This window comes from Cygnus atratus, chromosome 3, assembly GCF_013377495.2.
Source record: "Cygnus atratus isolate AKBS03 ecotype Queensland, Australia chromosome 3, CAtr_DNAZoo_HiC_assembly, whole genome shotgun sequence".
In the NCBI taxonomy this organism is placed as follows: domain Eukaryota; kingdom Metazoa; phylum Chordata; class Aves; order Anseriformes; family Anatidae; genus Cygnus; species Cygnus atratus.
The window spans coordinates 48,823,826-48,840,186 of NC_066364.1; the positions used below are offsets into that span (position 1 = coordinate 48,823,826).

General features: G+C 45.7%; 1 protein-coding gene across 1 annotated transcript; it reads right to left on the reverse strand.

The window, feature by feature from the left end:
* Positions 1-4,123: 4,123 nt before the first annotated feature.
* Positions 4,124-10,920, reverse strand: PPIL6 (peptidylprolyl isomerase like 6). The gene is made up of 8 exons (XM_035564857.1): positions 10,831-10,920; positions 10,481-10,576; positions 9,887-10,075; positions 9,341-9,403; positions 9,049-9,196; positions 7,923-7,979; positions 5,507-5,642; positions 4,124-4,235 (listed from the first exon to the last, which is right to left on the reverse strand). The coding sequence occupies exons 1-8, from the start codon at positions 10,918-10,920 to the stop codon at positions 4,124-4,126; spliced, it is 891 nt and encodes a 296-aa protein (XP_035420750.1).
* Positions 10,921-16,361: the final 5,441 nt, after the last annotated feature.

Genomic DNA, 16,361 nt, shown 5'->3' on the forward strand with positions numbered 1-16,361 from the left:
CTGCCAAATAAACTTCTAGCTTAATCCTCCATTTTACTCTCTTGCCAGAAGGTGTTGTATTGCCACGAGGCCAATACAGCATCAGGAGCTCTCAGACAAGCCACCTGTCGGGATTACTGGGCAAGGACTGCAGGGTCTGATTTTGATGTGGTCCTGTGTGGAGCCAGCGGCTGGACTCGATGATCCTCGTGGGTCCCCTCCAACCAGGGACATTCTGTGATTCTGTGACTGCTGATAACATAATTTGGGTGAAGAAGTTCTGTGCCATCATCTATTGGGATGTGTAAGATGGCTAGCACTTTGCCTTCCTACAAAGTCTCACAGAGAAAACAGAAGAAAAAAGAAAACAGCAGACAAAATGAATTTTGTGGTATAAAGGGGCACCTTCTAGATGCTGTGGTGAGATGCTCTGACATGTCTTGTTGGTTGTGAATTCCACGGCATTCAAATTCCATTCAGGAAAGTGACAAAGGTAGAGAAGTCATGCCACCTCAGTGACCTTTCAATCTGTGCATGCCAGTGTGACACAGCTCGGTTATTCCCTCAGTATGATTAGAGTTGCTGGCTCCTTAATGAGAAGAAATAGTTTCCACATCCATTATTTAAATACCGTGTTTCTGTTATGACTTTGAATCAGCAGCATGTAAAATAAGTTGCGGAGCAGCATAAATAGATATTGCAGCACTGCCGAAACGGCAGCTGAAGCCGGGAGTTCCTGATGGCTCCTGCTCATCCCTGCTGGCCGTGCTGCAGGGGTGCCTGTCCTGCTGGGACAAGGACCAAGGATCTGCTGGCATCCTGCCAGCTTTGATTCATTTCACTAGGCATCAGGCGTTATTTGAACTCGGGTTTTCCCTTTTTGCAGCTCTTGGGGGTTATGATATTCAATGTATTTTCAGCAGTGAATAATAGGGTGTTTTGTGTTATGAGGGACTGAGTGGCAGTCCAGCAGATGTCCGCAGGTTTAACATGCAGCATCTTGCCTGCTGTGACCTGTGTTTCATGAGGACAGCAATCCTTTTTAAACTGCAAACAAATAGGATATATGCTAAATGTGATTGTTAAAAGATGATTGATAAAAAATAGTATGTGCATATTTGGAAAACTGGAGAGAAAATGAAGTGAATTAATCCAAACAGACCCAAGACTACCAGCAGGGCAAGAATTACAGCTATAGCTTGTCTCCACAAGTGAGTGAAAATATGTCTGTCCTGTAATCCTGGGGGCTGGTGGGATTCCAAGTGAATGATAAATGTGGTTTGCCTGTTTTTTCTTAAAGTCAGCATCTCAGGACTTTGTTGAGGAATATGGTCAGCAGGATCACGGCAGTCAGGGTTGTTGTTGTTGGATTTAAAATACCAGACTCATCACTGTATTCATTTCTTGTTACGCCGTTATATACTTAGTGGTCAGTAAGGCATTTACCTCTGCTTTGAATGTCAGGACGCAAGCACTGCGTTACTGGAAACGTATGCAAAGCACTTGGCAGAAATGGGTAAAGCCTAAGGGTCTGCAGATGTCCATTTTGGGGAAGCACATTTTAAATGTAGTAAATGCCCGGGAATCGCAGCAGATCGCCCTGCATCTGCTGGTGCTGGGCAAGACAATAATGATGGGGCTTTGAAGACGTGTCAGGGGAGCTGACCGCAGTCTGGGATGGTGGCAATGAATAAAACAAAATGTAGCAGATAAACTGAAGGGAACATACGTTTGTTTCAATTTGCAAACATTTCTGTTTGTTTCAAAACTGTTATTTCACCTGTGTGGTTTTTGATGGGGAAAATACAGCATCCAAATTGTTTTTGGGGTACTTCATACCATTATATATTGGTGCATTGTTGGATTCTGCAAAATGATTTTTTAACCTTTGTAATCTTTCAAAAATACTGCTAGTACTTTGACTCCTGTGCTCAGAGCCTGCTAACCTGAGCTAATCCTTGCGCAGAGAGGCGGGTAGGATTGCAAAACCTTCCGTGAAGGTGCGTCCGATCAGGGCTGGATACAGCCCCACGGCACGTGCTTTGATTGAGGTGGATTGAGGTTATCAAGATGAACAAGATTCTTCCTTTACTGTTTCACTGTTCATCACCCAGAGCTCCTTAGGTGTATCCTACTTGCAGCAACTGGGGAACCAGGGCAGAAGGACACATTCCTTCTTTTAGGTGAGCTCCTCAGTACTGGATGAAGGATTTTGCCACAATTTTGCTGTCAGTGTCCTTCCTGACCAATGCGAATACAATAATTGTGGCTTGCCTGCAGGATCCTTATACCTGAAATTCAAAACGTATCCTGTATGTCATGCATCCAGCCATCGTACTTTCTGTCCCCTGACCTTTGGCACAGGATCAGCTTTCCGATGCCTGACACGATCAGGTGCTTGTCTGCCGTGAGGGATCCTGAACATTGCCCGTCTGCAGAGCGCGAGCTCCCGTGCCCTGCCTGCTGCTCTCAGGTCAGGTTGTTTGGACTCGAAGCACGCGCTGTGATTTCCTTTCAAATAAGAAGTCAAAGAATTGTCCTTTTAAAATTTTCTTCTATAACCTGCAGAATTAAAATTGCTTTTCTGACTCTCATCTTCAAATATTTAAATACAGTTTGAAGTCCTTGCAAGAAATATGAGCCACTAACCTGCATCCCAACACTGAGTTTTGAAGCCGTATCTTTTTATAGCATTTTCTCTACTGCTTATGAAATGTAATCTGTCAGGACATATATTGTTTTATGAAGAAAACACAACAGCATATTTTTGCCTTTGGCACAGAACTATGAAGTGAAAATAATTATTCTCTAGGCAGTTTAATTGATTTGAAATGTTCCTACAGAAGACTTGGTTCTTGTACAGTAGTCTGTGTATAGATTTCAGAACTCTTTAGAAAATAAAAGGAGAAAATGTGTTGACAGCTCCTTAGCTAGCTGAAGACATAAATATATTTTAGGTTAAAGAATACTTTTGTTTTGTACCATAAATAAAGAAAAATCTGTATTCCCTTGCTAAAATTAAGATGTTTGTTATACTCCATCAGAACATGTGGGATCACTCTAGGTCTACGCCCTCTTAATGAATTAAGTTAAACTCTTGGTACGTGATTTGTTAAATTCATCCCTATTTAGCAAAGAAACTTTGGCACATTGCTATTCCTGAAATCCACAGGCTTAAGCTCAGACAAAACTGGGCCTCTCCTAATACTTTGCTAATTCCGCCTTTCCCATCTTACGCTGGCCCTGTTTTGCTTGTTTGAGTGGCTCACACAAAAAGCTCAGCCCAGGAGCAAAGGTCACTCCCCTGGTACAGTCTCTTCGTGCTGCAGGAAATAAAGGTGAGAGAACGGTAAGCTGACAGTGTCCGTGTGTCCCTGACACAGCTTGCAGCATTGCGTCTGCACCCCAGCCTTTATGACTGCTCCTTTCTTTGCGTTTCTCATGCACTTCCTTGTGGCCTCTCTTTCCAGGCTGCGTTTTCATTTTCTTCTTTTGGTGCTTCTCTGCCATCCTCTGCTGGAACCATCAGTGCCCAGGCTCTGCACCATACGCCAGAGACGTCTTCCATGTATGCAGTCACCAACACCGGCAGTCGTGTATTAGATCTTTGCATCCGTAGGTAACCTTAACATTTCTTGTTGTGTGCCAACTTTATAAACAAGATTTTTCTCTGTTTTACTGGCAATAACAACTTAAAAACATTTTTGTTATTTGAGACCGTCTGTCAAAAACAGTTACTTAAATCTTAAGCTTATTTTAACATTTCTGGTTTTAGCCTGATGCAGCTCAACCTGATTTCAAGGGTTATTTCAAGGGATTTTAGTTAAGAGCAGTCGGTGCAGGATCAGACACATGGCATTCACAGCCACATGTGCATCTTACCGTGTCTGCCTGTCACTGTATCATCATATTTTAACACCGTTGTTCGTAAACTGGGGACTGGCACTGGAATATGTTCACAAGTCTTTCCCTATACTTGTGTAAAAGCGCTTTTAACAGCCTATAAACACTTTTTAAAGTAAGTCAAAATAACAATCCCAAAACATTCTCATGTACAAAGAAGTGGTTTTATTCTTATCTTAACTGAAAGCCTGAGCAGAAAACAGTGCTCTATCTTACTGCATGCAGGAAATCCAACTGTCGATCACGGCTGGAAGGTCCCACAGTCCAAAATTTTGCAGTCCACTGTAGGCCTTTCATTGTACGTCGGTACAGCTTCCAGTCGCTGGAGAACCTCCGTGCCCTCAATCACTTGCCTGTGGTAGGGAAAAAGAGCAGCTCTGAGCTGTTGTCACTGCCCGAGCGGCATCCTCTCTGCAACTGCTGCGGGGCCGTAACAGAACCAAGCAGGCTCTGCTTTTTCTTTGCCATGGGGTAACAAATGCCATTGGTTCTTGATTAAATGGTTGCCAATTGGTGTTGCAGGAGATAAGAAAATACTATGAGTTTGCACAGTTACATTTATTTCAAGACATAAGCCTTGTACCCAGCTGCAAATTACTTTTGAGGAGAAAGAAGTAAAAAAAATGTGCTAAATGTTGGAAGTGACAGTTATTGGAAGAGTCTCCTGGAGAAATACCTTTCATTTTCTCCCTTCGCAGTGTCAACCTGCACCCTGTGTTTTGCAACCTTTGCAGTTTTCAAGATCTTTTCAGAAAGTCTTAGATAAGCAAAAGAATAAATTATCCAGACTTTTCCTCTGTTTTCAAAGTGAGATGGCCAGAAGAGAAAATGTTTTCCAGTTTACATATACGTTAATTAAGAGCTTGTCCTGTAGAGATTAGCCTTGTAACAGGGGTCAGTTATGCTCAAGGATCCTGCACCTTCCAGATTACACAGAGCTGGTGGCAAGGCAGAAACTCGAGGTAAACACCATGGGTTAGAAATCTGTCCAGCCAGCCATCCCACTTGGTTTGTTCTCTGTAGGTCAGGCAGTCATGCTTTTCACATCCTCCCAAAATGCTATCCATAATGCAACTACATGGAAACCGCACTGTAGATTTCTCTCTCTCTGGCAATACATGCATATTTTACGCTCCTATGCCTAGCAAGCTGCTCAGAGTAATTATCTTCCTTATTACATTTTGGAAATTGTAAAAATCCCACCAGGGCCAGCCCTGTGCATTAACCTACTGAAACAAGCATTTGCTCAAACAATTTCTCTCAGCTCCTGCGGGCAGAGCAGAGGCTGGAGGCTTTGCTCAACAACTCTGTGCCCGTCAGGGCACACCTTCAGCTGACACCAAGCTATGCAGGCACCGATTTGTAGCCTTCGTCCTTGAGAGCCCCCAGCAGCTGCCTTAGCTTTGCCATTGGGTTTTCCAGCTTGATCAAGCCAGCCCAGGCCAGAGACATGGAGGGAGGGGGGTACCTCAAATCTGATGTATCCATCCTCCCCCTGCCAGAGACATCCATGTTGCAGCTGCCATAGAGACTTAGTGGACCTCCCTCCTGGGCAGCAATGTCCTGCACAGGACGATGCAAACCTCCTGCACGCTGCAGCAGATGCAGACTCGTGCTTACATACCCAAAGGCCACACACTTTTTGTCCAGGTAGGGAGCTGGCTGGAGGGTGATGTAGAACTGGGAGCCGTTGCTGTGGCGGCCCTTGTTGGCCATCCCGAGGACTCCTCTTCCCTTGTGACGGATGGAGAAGTTTTCATCTGGGAAAAAAGTTCAGGGATAAGAGGCAGCACTTGTGCTGCTTCCTTCCTCTGCTGCGCTTCACTTCCAGCTCCCATAACCTCCCACTCCCATAACCTCCCACATCCTTCTTCCCCATTCACACTTTTCCTTCTCCTTTTTCCCCAAAGGTCCCCCTCGTCAAGTCTCATGTGAATAAAGTCTGGTGTGAATCAATGTCCATCCTAGAAAAAGCTTCCTGCTAATACTCAGTTTTCAAGCCAGTAAAGAAGCCAATGAAAAATACTCCTGGAAAAGCACTTCGGGTGTTTCTGAATGTTGGAAAAAGCACAGCGATACCTCTGTCTCCCTGTTGTTGGTCTGTAACATCTCTGGCTGGAGGAGCTCAGGACACCAAGCACGGTGCTTCCCTGGGGCTGCTTCAGATTATTCCCGCTGTCTGTGTGAGGAAGCTGCCAGGCAGAGGAGCAGCAGGGCGGGATCTCCACCTGCACCCCACCTGTCATTCATCTGCATTAAGCACATCACCACCTGGACCACAGCATGAAATCGTGGAGGATCTGGGGGAGCATGGCTGGGGGCTCTGAGGGTGGCTTGAGCATCTGTGCCAGGAGGAGCCCGGCTGGGGAGGGATGTGTAGAAATAACTCAGGAGGGACAGCTGGCGATGGAGAGGCGACAGCGTAAGCAGAAGCCGTGCTTGTGTCTGGGGGATGGTGGCAAGGACTGGATGCTTCTTCCATGGACAGGAGCCTGGCGAGGAGGTGGGGAGCTTGGGAGCACCAATCCTGACCTCCTCCACTGCTTGTCTCCTGCCTGGTCATAGCGAGTGGTCCAGGGCCCCATAAAACACTCAACAAGCTTGAAACTGTAAAAATGTTTAGATTTTAAAATTGATTTTTTTGATCATTTTTACTCTGTTTGAGTGCCCTTCTCAGAAGCTGATTCACAAAAATGGTAATTAAATGTTAACTGCAGAGTTACTCCCCGAATGCTGACTCGTGGTTCGCAGAATAACTTCAGTCTAATTTTGGAGCGGGATGCTCTGCACTACATGATGCTTCGATCCAAATGTTTCTCTGTAATTACCTCAGCGCTTTGAGCTCATTACGGTAAAATGTAGCTGCGTCCCTTTAATTTCAGCAAGGGTTGCAGTGAATGGAGGTGTGCCAAGTGCCCGGTTTCACAGAACAGAGTTTCGCCATCTGACAGAGGCATCTGTCACTGTTTGCAGATATCGAAGATATTTGTCCTCTGTGTAAATAGGGTGGCGGGAAGTACTTGGAAAGCAATCTAAGCCTTAAAATAGATGAGCGTACCCGAGTGAACACCTTGCTGGAGGATGAAAAGCAATGGGCAACTTTTAAATGTTAAGGAGAAGGAGCAGGGCTCTGGGCAGTGGTGGTCAAACCCGCCAGGCTTCCTACTTTCAGCCTGCTTTGGCTCGGTGCATGGCCTCGAGGTGAAAGTGGGCTCTTCATTGCCTTTGAAAATAAAGTTTTCAGCTACTCTTGGCACTTCTGATCTCACTGTTGGCTGCTGCCCAGCCTGCTCGAATATAACATTGGTTGTGTCTTTGGCAGAAAGCAAGCTTTTACATAAGAGAACATAAATCATTTTCAGAAGCGCTTTAACTGCCCTAAAACATCTTTACGGGTAGCATTTAATCCAAACGGAGTATCCCAAATGCCTATGTCAATTATATGGGTGTTTTTTCTTAAATACTGCACGTCATAATGTTCTTTTTTCTTTACATCTTATTACTTTCTATCAGCATAGAGGGATATTTATTGTTAAACTCGCTCATGCCTGTCATTTCTCGACTTTCACAGATTATGGACCTTTTGCACGTAGTCGGATTCAGAAGTAACTCTGTGTCCAACCACAGTCGCAGAACCGACAGCAGCGCTGCCTGCGGTGTGCCCAAGCCTTGAAAGCTGCCTGAGGCCCAGGAAATCTGGAGGTAAAGTCAACTCACTTCCATCACTTTAAACACATGTGAACAAGTGGTATCAGCAGGCTGGAGATCTGCAGCTAACCCACATCCAAAGTCCTTCCACAAGGGTGAGTATTCGTGGTTTGAAGTGGGCAGGCGGGTGAATCTGAGCCCTAATTTTGTCAGGGAAAGGGGACAGGTGGAGCTGAGCACCCAGCATCAGAGGAGGGGGCCAAGACTTCAAGTCAGTGCCTAAAACAAACTCTCACTGAAAAAAAATCAAATTATTTCCTCCAGGGAAATGAAACAATGTGATTTTTGCTTAAATTTGCCATTTGCACAGTCAGGTAATTAAGGAAACATACCTTCAAAGGTGGGACCATAGATTGACTCTCCTCCATCTCCTTTCCCAGTGACTATGTCTGTAGGGCAGACAAAAGTAGCAGTCAGAGGCCACGTGTATCACAGGCAGGATTCAGGGTTGTCTGAGCAACTCCAGCAGAGCTCAGAGACATGGGTTCCTTATCTGCCGGGGAAACAACTGCACAGACCTTTCTCTTTTAGTACCGACATTTTAACAGACTTTTGGGAAGAACTTTACACGAGTCACTGCATCAGCTGAGGATGGGACAGGCTGGGAGAAGGGCGTCTGTCAGCGAGAATGGGGTTAGAACAAAAAAGGAGGAAAAGGCAGCTGTGATGCTACGGCACGTTAAGGCTGCTAACTTGAGAAAGAAGGTATGGTAAAAGAGAAATTCCCATTGGAACAGATTTCTGATGGGTGCAACAGTAATTTTAGGTTGTTTTTGTGGAGTACATAGATACCTGCTTAGATGTTTGTGGAATGTACAAAGTGCATCTTCAAAGTATAAACTTAAAATGGATTTGAGCACTCGTGTTTAGAGTAAGCAAGGCAAACACAGGAAAGAAATACAGGTAGGTAAGAGAGATGAAAGACCAAAGGAGAGTAACAAAGGCAACATCTCCTGATACAGCTCGCTATCTGATCCTCCCTTGGGGTGTTGGACAAGCTGAGTGATGAGAAGTTCGTGGTGCCTTTCTTCTCAGCAGACAGTGCCAGACTCCAGGCTCTGGAGCTCGAGAAGCTCACCAACACGTCTGGCATGGCTCTGAGCCATGGCTAAATGCCTCTGTAAGTTAATCTCTCCATAAAACAAGTAACATGCTTTCCTGTGGATACTCTTTGTGTTTTAATGTTTTGATTAGTTTCCTAAGTACTTAACCAAAGATATTTTGAAAAAGTCTTGGATAATTAAAAGAACAAATTATCTACGCTTTTTATCTATTTAGAAAGTGAGATGGCTAAAAAAGATGCTTTCCATTTTTCCTATGTATTGATTAAGAGCTTGTCCTGCAGAGATTGGCTTTTCCATTGTGTTTGGTTATGTCTTCTTGGGCTGTAACCCATGCAGATCATCCCATCCCACTTCTGCTGTGACCCAGATTTATTCAGGCCATTTGGAAACGCACCTCCTCCTTGGATCCACCCGTTTTTTACCAGCCGATGAAAACAGGAATTTTTGTAAGTCAGCTCTCGACCACTGCAAGGAGACTTCACTCCTCCAACACACAGAGCACGGAAATTCTCACAGGTTTTGGGGCACGCATCAGAAAAGAGCTGCAAAGTGAGTGTGAGAAGAGAAACATGAAATTCATAACTGACATCAACTTGTCAGATTTTGGTCCCCCCTCCTTTGGCAAGTGAAACCACAACATTTGGTATCTTTGCTCTTTGCTTTTGTTGTTCTTCACAGCAACATACCTCAAACAGAAGTGTCCCGACGGGCTGCTCATCAATGGCTATGTCCAGGTACACAAACACGTGCTGTTTGGACACGAAAAACAAATCCAGTGAGATGAAGGCCAGCTTTCAGTGCAGCCCTCACTTTCTAACACAGCTCAGCGCCCAGCAGTCCAGTGCGAGCCATCTCAGCAAATGTCTGCGGGATTGCTGGTACAGAACAGTATTTCTATTGCTTTGTTTAAATAAACAAAAAAGTAGAGGACGTTTCACTCTATTCTAGGGCAGAAATAACCCTAGTAATGCGCTAAAGTGAACTCCTGGGCAGGGCCCACTTCTTCGCCTTGCATTTGTCCACACGCCTGTCGCAGCCTGTACGGTAAGGGCAGGACAAATGAATCAGCAGGAATGCCCGTCCCATCACCCCACCAAAAGGCACGTTTCTTGCTCTGTGCCCTCCGTTCTCAAGTCTGCGTGGAATCAGTGCGGCATCGTCTGCGTTTAATCTGGTAACGCGTACAGCTGGCTGCACACCTCGCACTCTACTTGTAAAACCGTGTTACTTGCCTGGCTGTTCTTCAGGTGCTTGGTGTAGAAATCCTCAGAGATGGCTTGATAAAGCGCCTCGGGCTTAAAATCGCGGTAGTCCCACTGGTGGAGGGCCCACCTGAGCAGCTCCTTTTCGTCCCCCAGCAGCCGCCCATCAATGAAGCACATCACGCGGGAGGCGTATGCCCACACCTCACCTCGCAGTTCCTGCGTTGCAGAGGGGTTAAAGCCTCAAGGAATTATTTCCATATTGAGTGAAGAAGCGACAGGTAACACCACACCACTGCTCAGGTGGCCTGGGCTATTTTTTATGTTTTATCTTTTTTTAAAACCACAAATCTGGCTAACCCAAAGGGACCGCACCCCGGGTTTCGGTGAGGTGCGCTGATGTTGCACACAGCTCAGGGTCTGCTGCCTGCGTGCTCCTCTGCCCTCATCCCCCAGGGATTTCCCCAGGGCCACCCAGCACCTTCTGAGCAGCACTCACAGACATAGCCAAGCCTTGAGGGCCCTGCTTATCTTACCAGCCAGAAGTTGTCAAACAAGGGGCCCACAAGCCAAGACCTACTCTCAATTATAGAGGTGCAGGTATCTGTTAGTAATGAGAGTTACCTTCTTCTTCTCCTGTAAATATTCATGCCATGCAAATTCTAATAAAGGACATATTACAGGATCCGCAAACTTGCTTGGAAACTTCAGCTTCAGCGCCTGGATTTTCCAGATAAGGGAAAAAAAAAAGCTTACGAGCAGTTTAATACCCCTCCGCCCTGTCCTATCCCAGCTTGTACTTCCCTAATCACCTGCAGCCTCCGCCACGTGTTAATCCAGTTACCGCACCACTCCCCTCCGGCCTTCGGCACCTGCAGAAGCAGGCACCCGGCACCTGCCGTAGCGCGCACATCGCTCTGAACGCCTGCTCGCGGATGTTGTGGGGTTTATTTCTACCACTCCCTGCTGCTCACCTCAGCTGCGCACTTGGCCACGTGGAAAGCCGGGTCCCGGAGCAGCCCCGTCACCGCCACCGCCACCACCGGCAGCCGCCCGCGGTCCATGGCGCCCCTTCGTCAACAGAGCCCGGTGCCACGGCAACCCGGCCACGCACCTCCTGCAGCGGGTACAGCTTGTCTGTAGCACGCATGCATCGCACGTAACCATACAGAAAGTTAAGGAGTTCTCCAACTTCTCTTTTCACCAGGGAGGAAGGGAAAGCAGACTGCATGCAGCACGTGTGGCAGAGCCGGGAGCTGGATCATTTTAAAAGAAATACCCCAGGGGTGAGGAGCCTTTTTCTGACGGCCGCTGGGAGCAGGTGCCCAGCAAAAAGTGTAAGAGGAAGCAAATATGGCAGTGGTGCTTCCCCACTACCCTCCCAGCCTGCGGTCAGCTGCTGCTCACGGCTTTTGTGGTACCTCAGTGTTCAATTCCTTTTGGTATGTCTTTTTCATGTGAATTTGTTTGCTTTTTGGCCAAGTGCAGAAATCTGGCATCCGCAAATTCCCATGACAGTGAGATTTACAGCTCAAGAACACCCTGGGTGAAGGAAGCTCCCCCCAGCTCTTTGCGTGATGCACCCTGTGGTGACATGACGGGACGTTGTTCCCTGTGGTGAATGCAGCCCAGCACGGTGACAAAGCAGTTCTGGAGGGGTCGCAGCTATCACAGCAAAGCTTTCTGCCACCCCAGCAGATTTGCTCACTTTCTGCTACAAAAGCGGCTTTGTGGGATGGCTGCGGGTTCAGCGAGGGTCGCAGCCAGCTCACCTGTGTCAGGTCACTTCGCTTACAGTCTCTGAGCAATGTGGATTTTAGCGTACACTTTTATTAGACAGGACAAAACTTGATGCTGTGTAAGGTCAGAGATTCATGGCATTGCAGAACAACAGAACAGTCTGCACGTCCCCAGAGGAAATTCATCCTCAGCACGTCAAAATCCGACTACCGATAAGACAGCTGTAATTTTCATGCAGAAAAAAAACAACATGACAGAACAAACCTATGTTAAACACAACAAAGAATTATATTCGTTTCTTGTCATAGTAACAATGCACGTTTGTATTTACTTTTTTGGAATTGGATATCCCAGTGGCTGCATGAAGTGCTACACTTGTACATAACCCCAGGGGCAGAACCACAAAAGCCTGGAGCCTCGCAGCTGGGTAGTTCTGAACCACTCGGGGAGCTTCCCAGAAGTTAAGCCTGTTTGCAAACTGTGGCCCATTCTTACAGAGAGAGTTATTGCACACCTTTTTCTTTTCTTTTCACATTTTTTTTTCTTAATTTTCATTTAGGTGTGACAAACACGCATTTTTCAATGCACTGACTTGAAGCTTCATCACAAGTCATTTTTGCTGTGCTCACTACTTTTACTGCATGATGTAGTTTAGCACAGAGATAAGACTGTGGGAAATAAATCATCTCCACTAGGAAAAAAAAATGCACTTTTGGCATATTAAAATCCCATCAGAGCCGAAGCAGTTTTAGTTTGTGTACACACAAGGGGTAGCAGAGAACAAGCCTAGGCGTGACTCTAGCTAACCACAACCAGCCGGCACATTAAACTCCAGCTACTTTTTCAACATTGTGGCTGAATGAAGGTCAGGAAAGCCCTTTTCCTCCTCTCCAGGCTGCCACAGGCTCTGCAGCTTGTGACAAGCAGAGCCTAATTTTAGTAGCATGACCATATGGCTTCTGCTCCGGCCAGAAAATTATATAGCAGCCTTATAGACATTCATTTTTCTTAAATATATATATATATATATATATATACATACACAAACACATATAGCTTGTTCTTTTTCACTGATAATTTCTAGGTGTGCAAATTCTTACTGCCATTGTGGGCAAGAAGGAATTAACTACAAACCTGCTGCTAATAGTCAGCTAATAGCCAATGAAAACCAATAGTCAAAGAAAAAAATGCAGCAAGAAAAAAAAACAAAACAGCAGTTAACCACAGCAGCACAATATTGTTAGCTGTGCAGGACTGTTTTCTGAAAATTTATGTTACGCTTTTTTAAAAGAGAGAACCGGCCAAGAGTCACAGACTACTTGCTGTCTCTATCTATTCCTTATTTTATTTCTCCCCTTCCTTTCATGTCCCTTTGTACTTCAGGTACACAAAAATCTACTGAGCAGGTTGCCAGTTACTGAAACCATTAGTTATCAAAATGCTAAGCTGGATGCCTGTTTTTCTTTTCAGCCTTTCTGTTACCCACATATGACAATCTGAAACTGTTTTGCAGGCTTAGTCACAGTACTCAAAAGGGTGTAGATGGTTTGCGGGTGCTAAGAGTTTGCTGGAGGTGTGCTCGCCCAGCTCAGTACAGGCCGACGTACAGCACTGCCATCATTTCTGAGAAAGGATTACAGTGAAGGAAAGCATGGCAAGCACAAGCAGTTGTACAGTAAGTTTAAAAGATGATACTGAAGCCCTTTCGAAAGGCGTGCAGCTGATGTTCTTGGAAACATGAAGAGCTTTGAAACGTGTACACGTGCCCTGACACATGAGACCCGAGAGTTTTCCTTCTGCGTGATGCTCAGAGGGTTCGCCCTCGCCAAACCTCTCCACCTGCTACCCCTGCTGCCATTTCAGTTCCTTTCAGTCCGAGAGAGCACCCGAGAGAGGCCGAGAAAGAGAACAAAAAGGCAGGCTGGATTAATGTAAATTGGGGCAGCCCAATGACTACAGCACCGCCCAGCAGGAAGAATAATGGTGCGCTTGTTAAAGATGCAAACGCCAAAGAACTTCACAGCAAATACCTGGAAAGGAAACGCTGCCCAGCTCATCTGCTGAAGCTGCTGAACCACAACAGACAGGGCTGTGGTGGCTGTCAGGAGGGGCAACACTGCTGCTGCGTGCCAGCTCCTTTCTGATAGATATCTGTGCAGGGACAGTGCAGCTGTTGGTCACCCAGCTGTCAAAGCAAACAGTGTGGGAGGCTTCAAAAGTCTTCCTACTGCGAGAGAATGATGGACAGATTCGGCTGAGGAAACAAGGAAGACCTCTAAGGAAGCTTAGTCTTCCAGGTGGAAGGCAGGAGCTGACGTAATCAAAAAATTTAAAGCAAACCCAAGGGGGAAATGTGATTTTGAAGATGACGATATACTCACTAATGGGCTGTTCACAGACTGAATTTCTCCAACAACTGACTGCTGCAGGAATGACCCCTGAACACTTCTGGGATCTGGTCCCCTTCGGGAACGCACAGAAACGAGGCTACAACTGTGGATGTTAGAAAAACCTGCAGGCCACACCAGGGCGTTCCTAACTAAAGCAAAACTCTGCATCCAGCTATTCCAAAGATACTTTCTGTTAGGTAGGATTAAAATATTATCCAGAAAATAGCAGTAAGCGTACTACAGTGAGATGCTGGATCACCTAGAATATGTTTGGATTTTTTTTTCCATGGGGAAGAACTGCTTGGGCCAGAGATGAACAGTGGTCCAGCTTCTGTTGAAAACCATTCATTGTTCACCATCTTTTATGGAAGATCTGAAAAGGGATGAAGCATACAGGAGTGCTGTAGCTCGCACAGAACTGCAGGTCTGTGAGAAGCAGCCTCTTTAATCCTATGAAGAACAGATAAAAGAGGTCCTGAAACCATAGCTCTGGGAAGTACGGCATCGCCAGTTCTCTCTCCACTCTTCAAGAGGAATTGGGAAAAAGCAGAATTGGGAAAAGCCTACAGAGCAGGACTGCTGGCCCCAGGCAGATGCGCGCACAAGGGAGGCATCGCGATGAGTGCCCAGACGCAGTGGGATGCCTGCTCTGCAAACCAGTCTCCTCCTGGCTGCTCCCCTGAGAATCTGCTTCCCACGCGTCTGGGCACTTCCCCACTCGCTCTGCCTGCCACGGGGAGACAGAAAGCACTCATCGGGGCATCGGGTAAGGGATTAGGAACTAATCCCATACTAGCCTTCATTGAAGGTGAAGTGGGGAAAGATTTAAACAAACGAACAAAAAACAACACACAACAAAACAACAACAGCAGCACAATAGGCTAGGTCCTAGCAAACACCAGGCATGGCCTGACCGTGATGCCTAACTAGCTCAGAGAGTGAAACAAACATTTTACTAATGGATGCGAGCCGATCTCTTCCCTGAACAACTGGCAAGGTTGACGCCAGGCTCAGCATCCCCAACTTTAATGGAATAAACATTCAGGTTGCAGGAGTGCGTGAGGAGGCAGTCATTGCCTCCTGCCCTGAGACACCAAGAGGCAGTTGCTGTAAAACCCCTGGTGGTGCCTCTGAGCACAGCAGAGAGCATAAAACAAGTGCAAAAAATACGTCTGATCCACAGGGACGGCGTCCCAGCTTCTAGATGCAGAACTGCATTCGCTGTAAACTTCAGATTGCTGAGGTCGAATGTTATTTACAGCTAAACCACGGGTATCATTGGCAAGCAGCGTAAGCACACACACAATAGCCAACTACCTACTTCAACACAACGTGTTTGCTCTACCCCACTGGAGTTTGTTTAAACTTTCACTTGGAGAATCAGCCAAAATCTTCAGGAAAAAAAGCCGGTATTTCATTAACTTGCATGTGGAAGAATAGTAAGATTACTTTAGGGGTCACACACACTGAGTAACTTACAAATGGAGTGGCATAAACATACAACTGCATTAATCACTCACAAAACCAGATCTTTCAATAGTCTTACTTATTTTCCTACTTTCACGTCCAAAATCCTAATCTCATTTTAACACAGTAAGCAATGAGATGAATTTGCTAAGGTTATCTTGCATGAGGAAGTGAGAAGCTACGGTGCTTATTGGCTAGGGAGGAAAGGTATTTAGAGAGCTGCTTCGAAGCATAGTTTTCGCGGCACGCATTTTTTGCTAAATAGTTCTTGGTGACAGCTGGACTGACAAGCAAAGCTGCAGCGGTTTCCTTTAACACTCAAAGCAATTTTAGGCTTCAGTTGTAGCCTTAAAAATGCACACACAGAATAGAGATTGATTTTCATCTTTAATATAAACTCATTCACTACAAAGGAAGTAAATGGTGTCAAAATGCAACATTTGTGGTGTGAGAAACCACACGAGCTTTTAATTTCCCAACTGCAAGCTAAAACGTGTGCTGGCAGCTTAAGCAATGCAGAGTGCAAGATTAGTCACTGCTGTGCTAGTCACAGAAGCAAGTTTCTTCACTGCTTGTTGGGTGATTTGGTAGGAGAAGAGCATAAGAAAATTCCAAAAGCAAAACTTCCTTTTTAATTATAGGGAAAGGGAGCATCCAGCAATGCCTGTGTGACTGCAGCTCAAACATGGTTTGCAAGGGGAACTTCACAATGAACAATTTCAAGCACAAATAAAAAAAAATCAAAAACCAGAAGAAAGTGTTTAACAATTATTTCACGGATGGCTTGGAATTTAGCTTGTAACCAACTTCTAAGCATTTCAGGAGTCATGTCAGTATATGGCAGAGTTGCACATTACAGTATTTTAGTTTACCTTCATTATAGATAGAAGTTGTTGGTATGAAACCAC

Bases quoted from the DNA above. Each gene is read 5' to 3' on its own strand.
- PPIL6 (XM_035564857.1), bottom strand. From the start codon at position 10,920: ATGGACCGCGGGCGGCTGCCGGTGGTGGCGGTGGCGGTGACGGGGCTG. The intron at 7,980-9,048 runs GTGCGTTTCCAA...TCTGCCCTACAG, and splicing joins CGGGTGGATCCAAGGAGGAG to ACATAGTCACTGGGAAAGGA. The intron at 5,643-7,922 runs GTATGTTTCCTT...CTTTTTTCCCAG, and splicing joins CTATGGTCCCACCTTTGAAG to ATGAAAACTTCTCCATCCGT.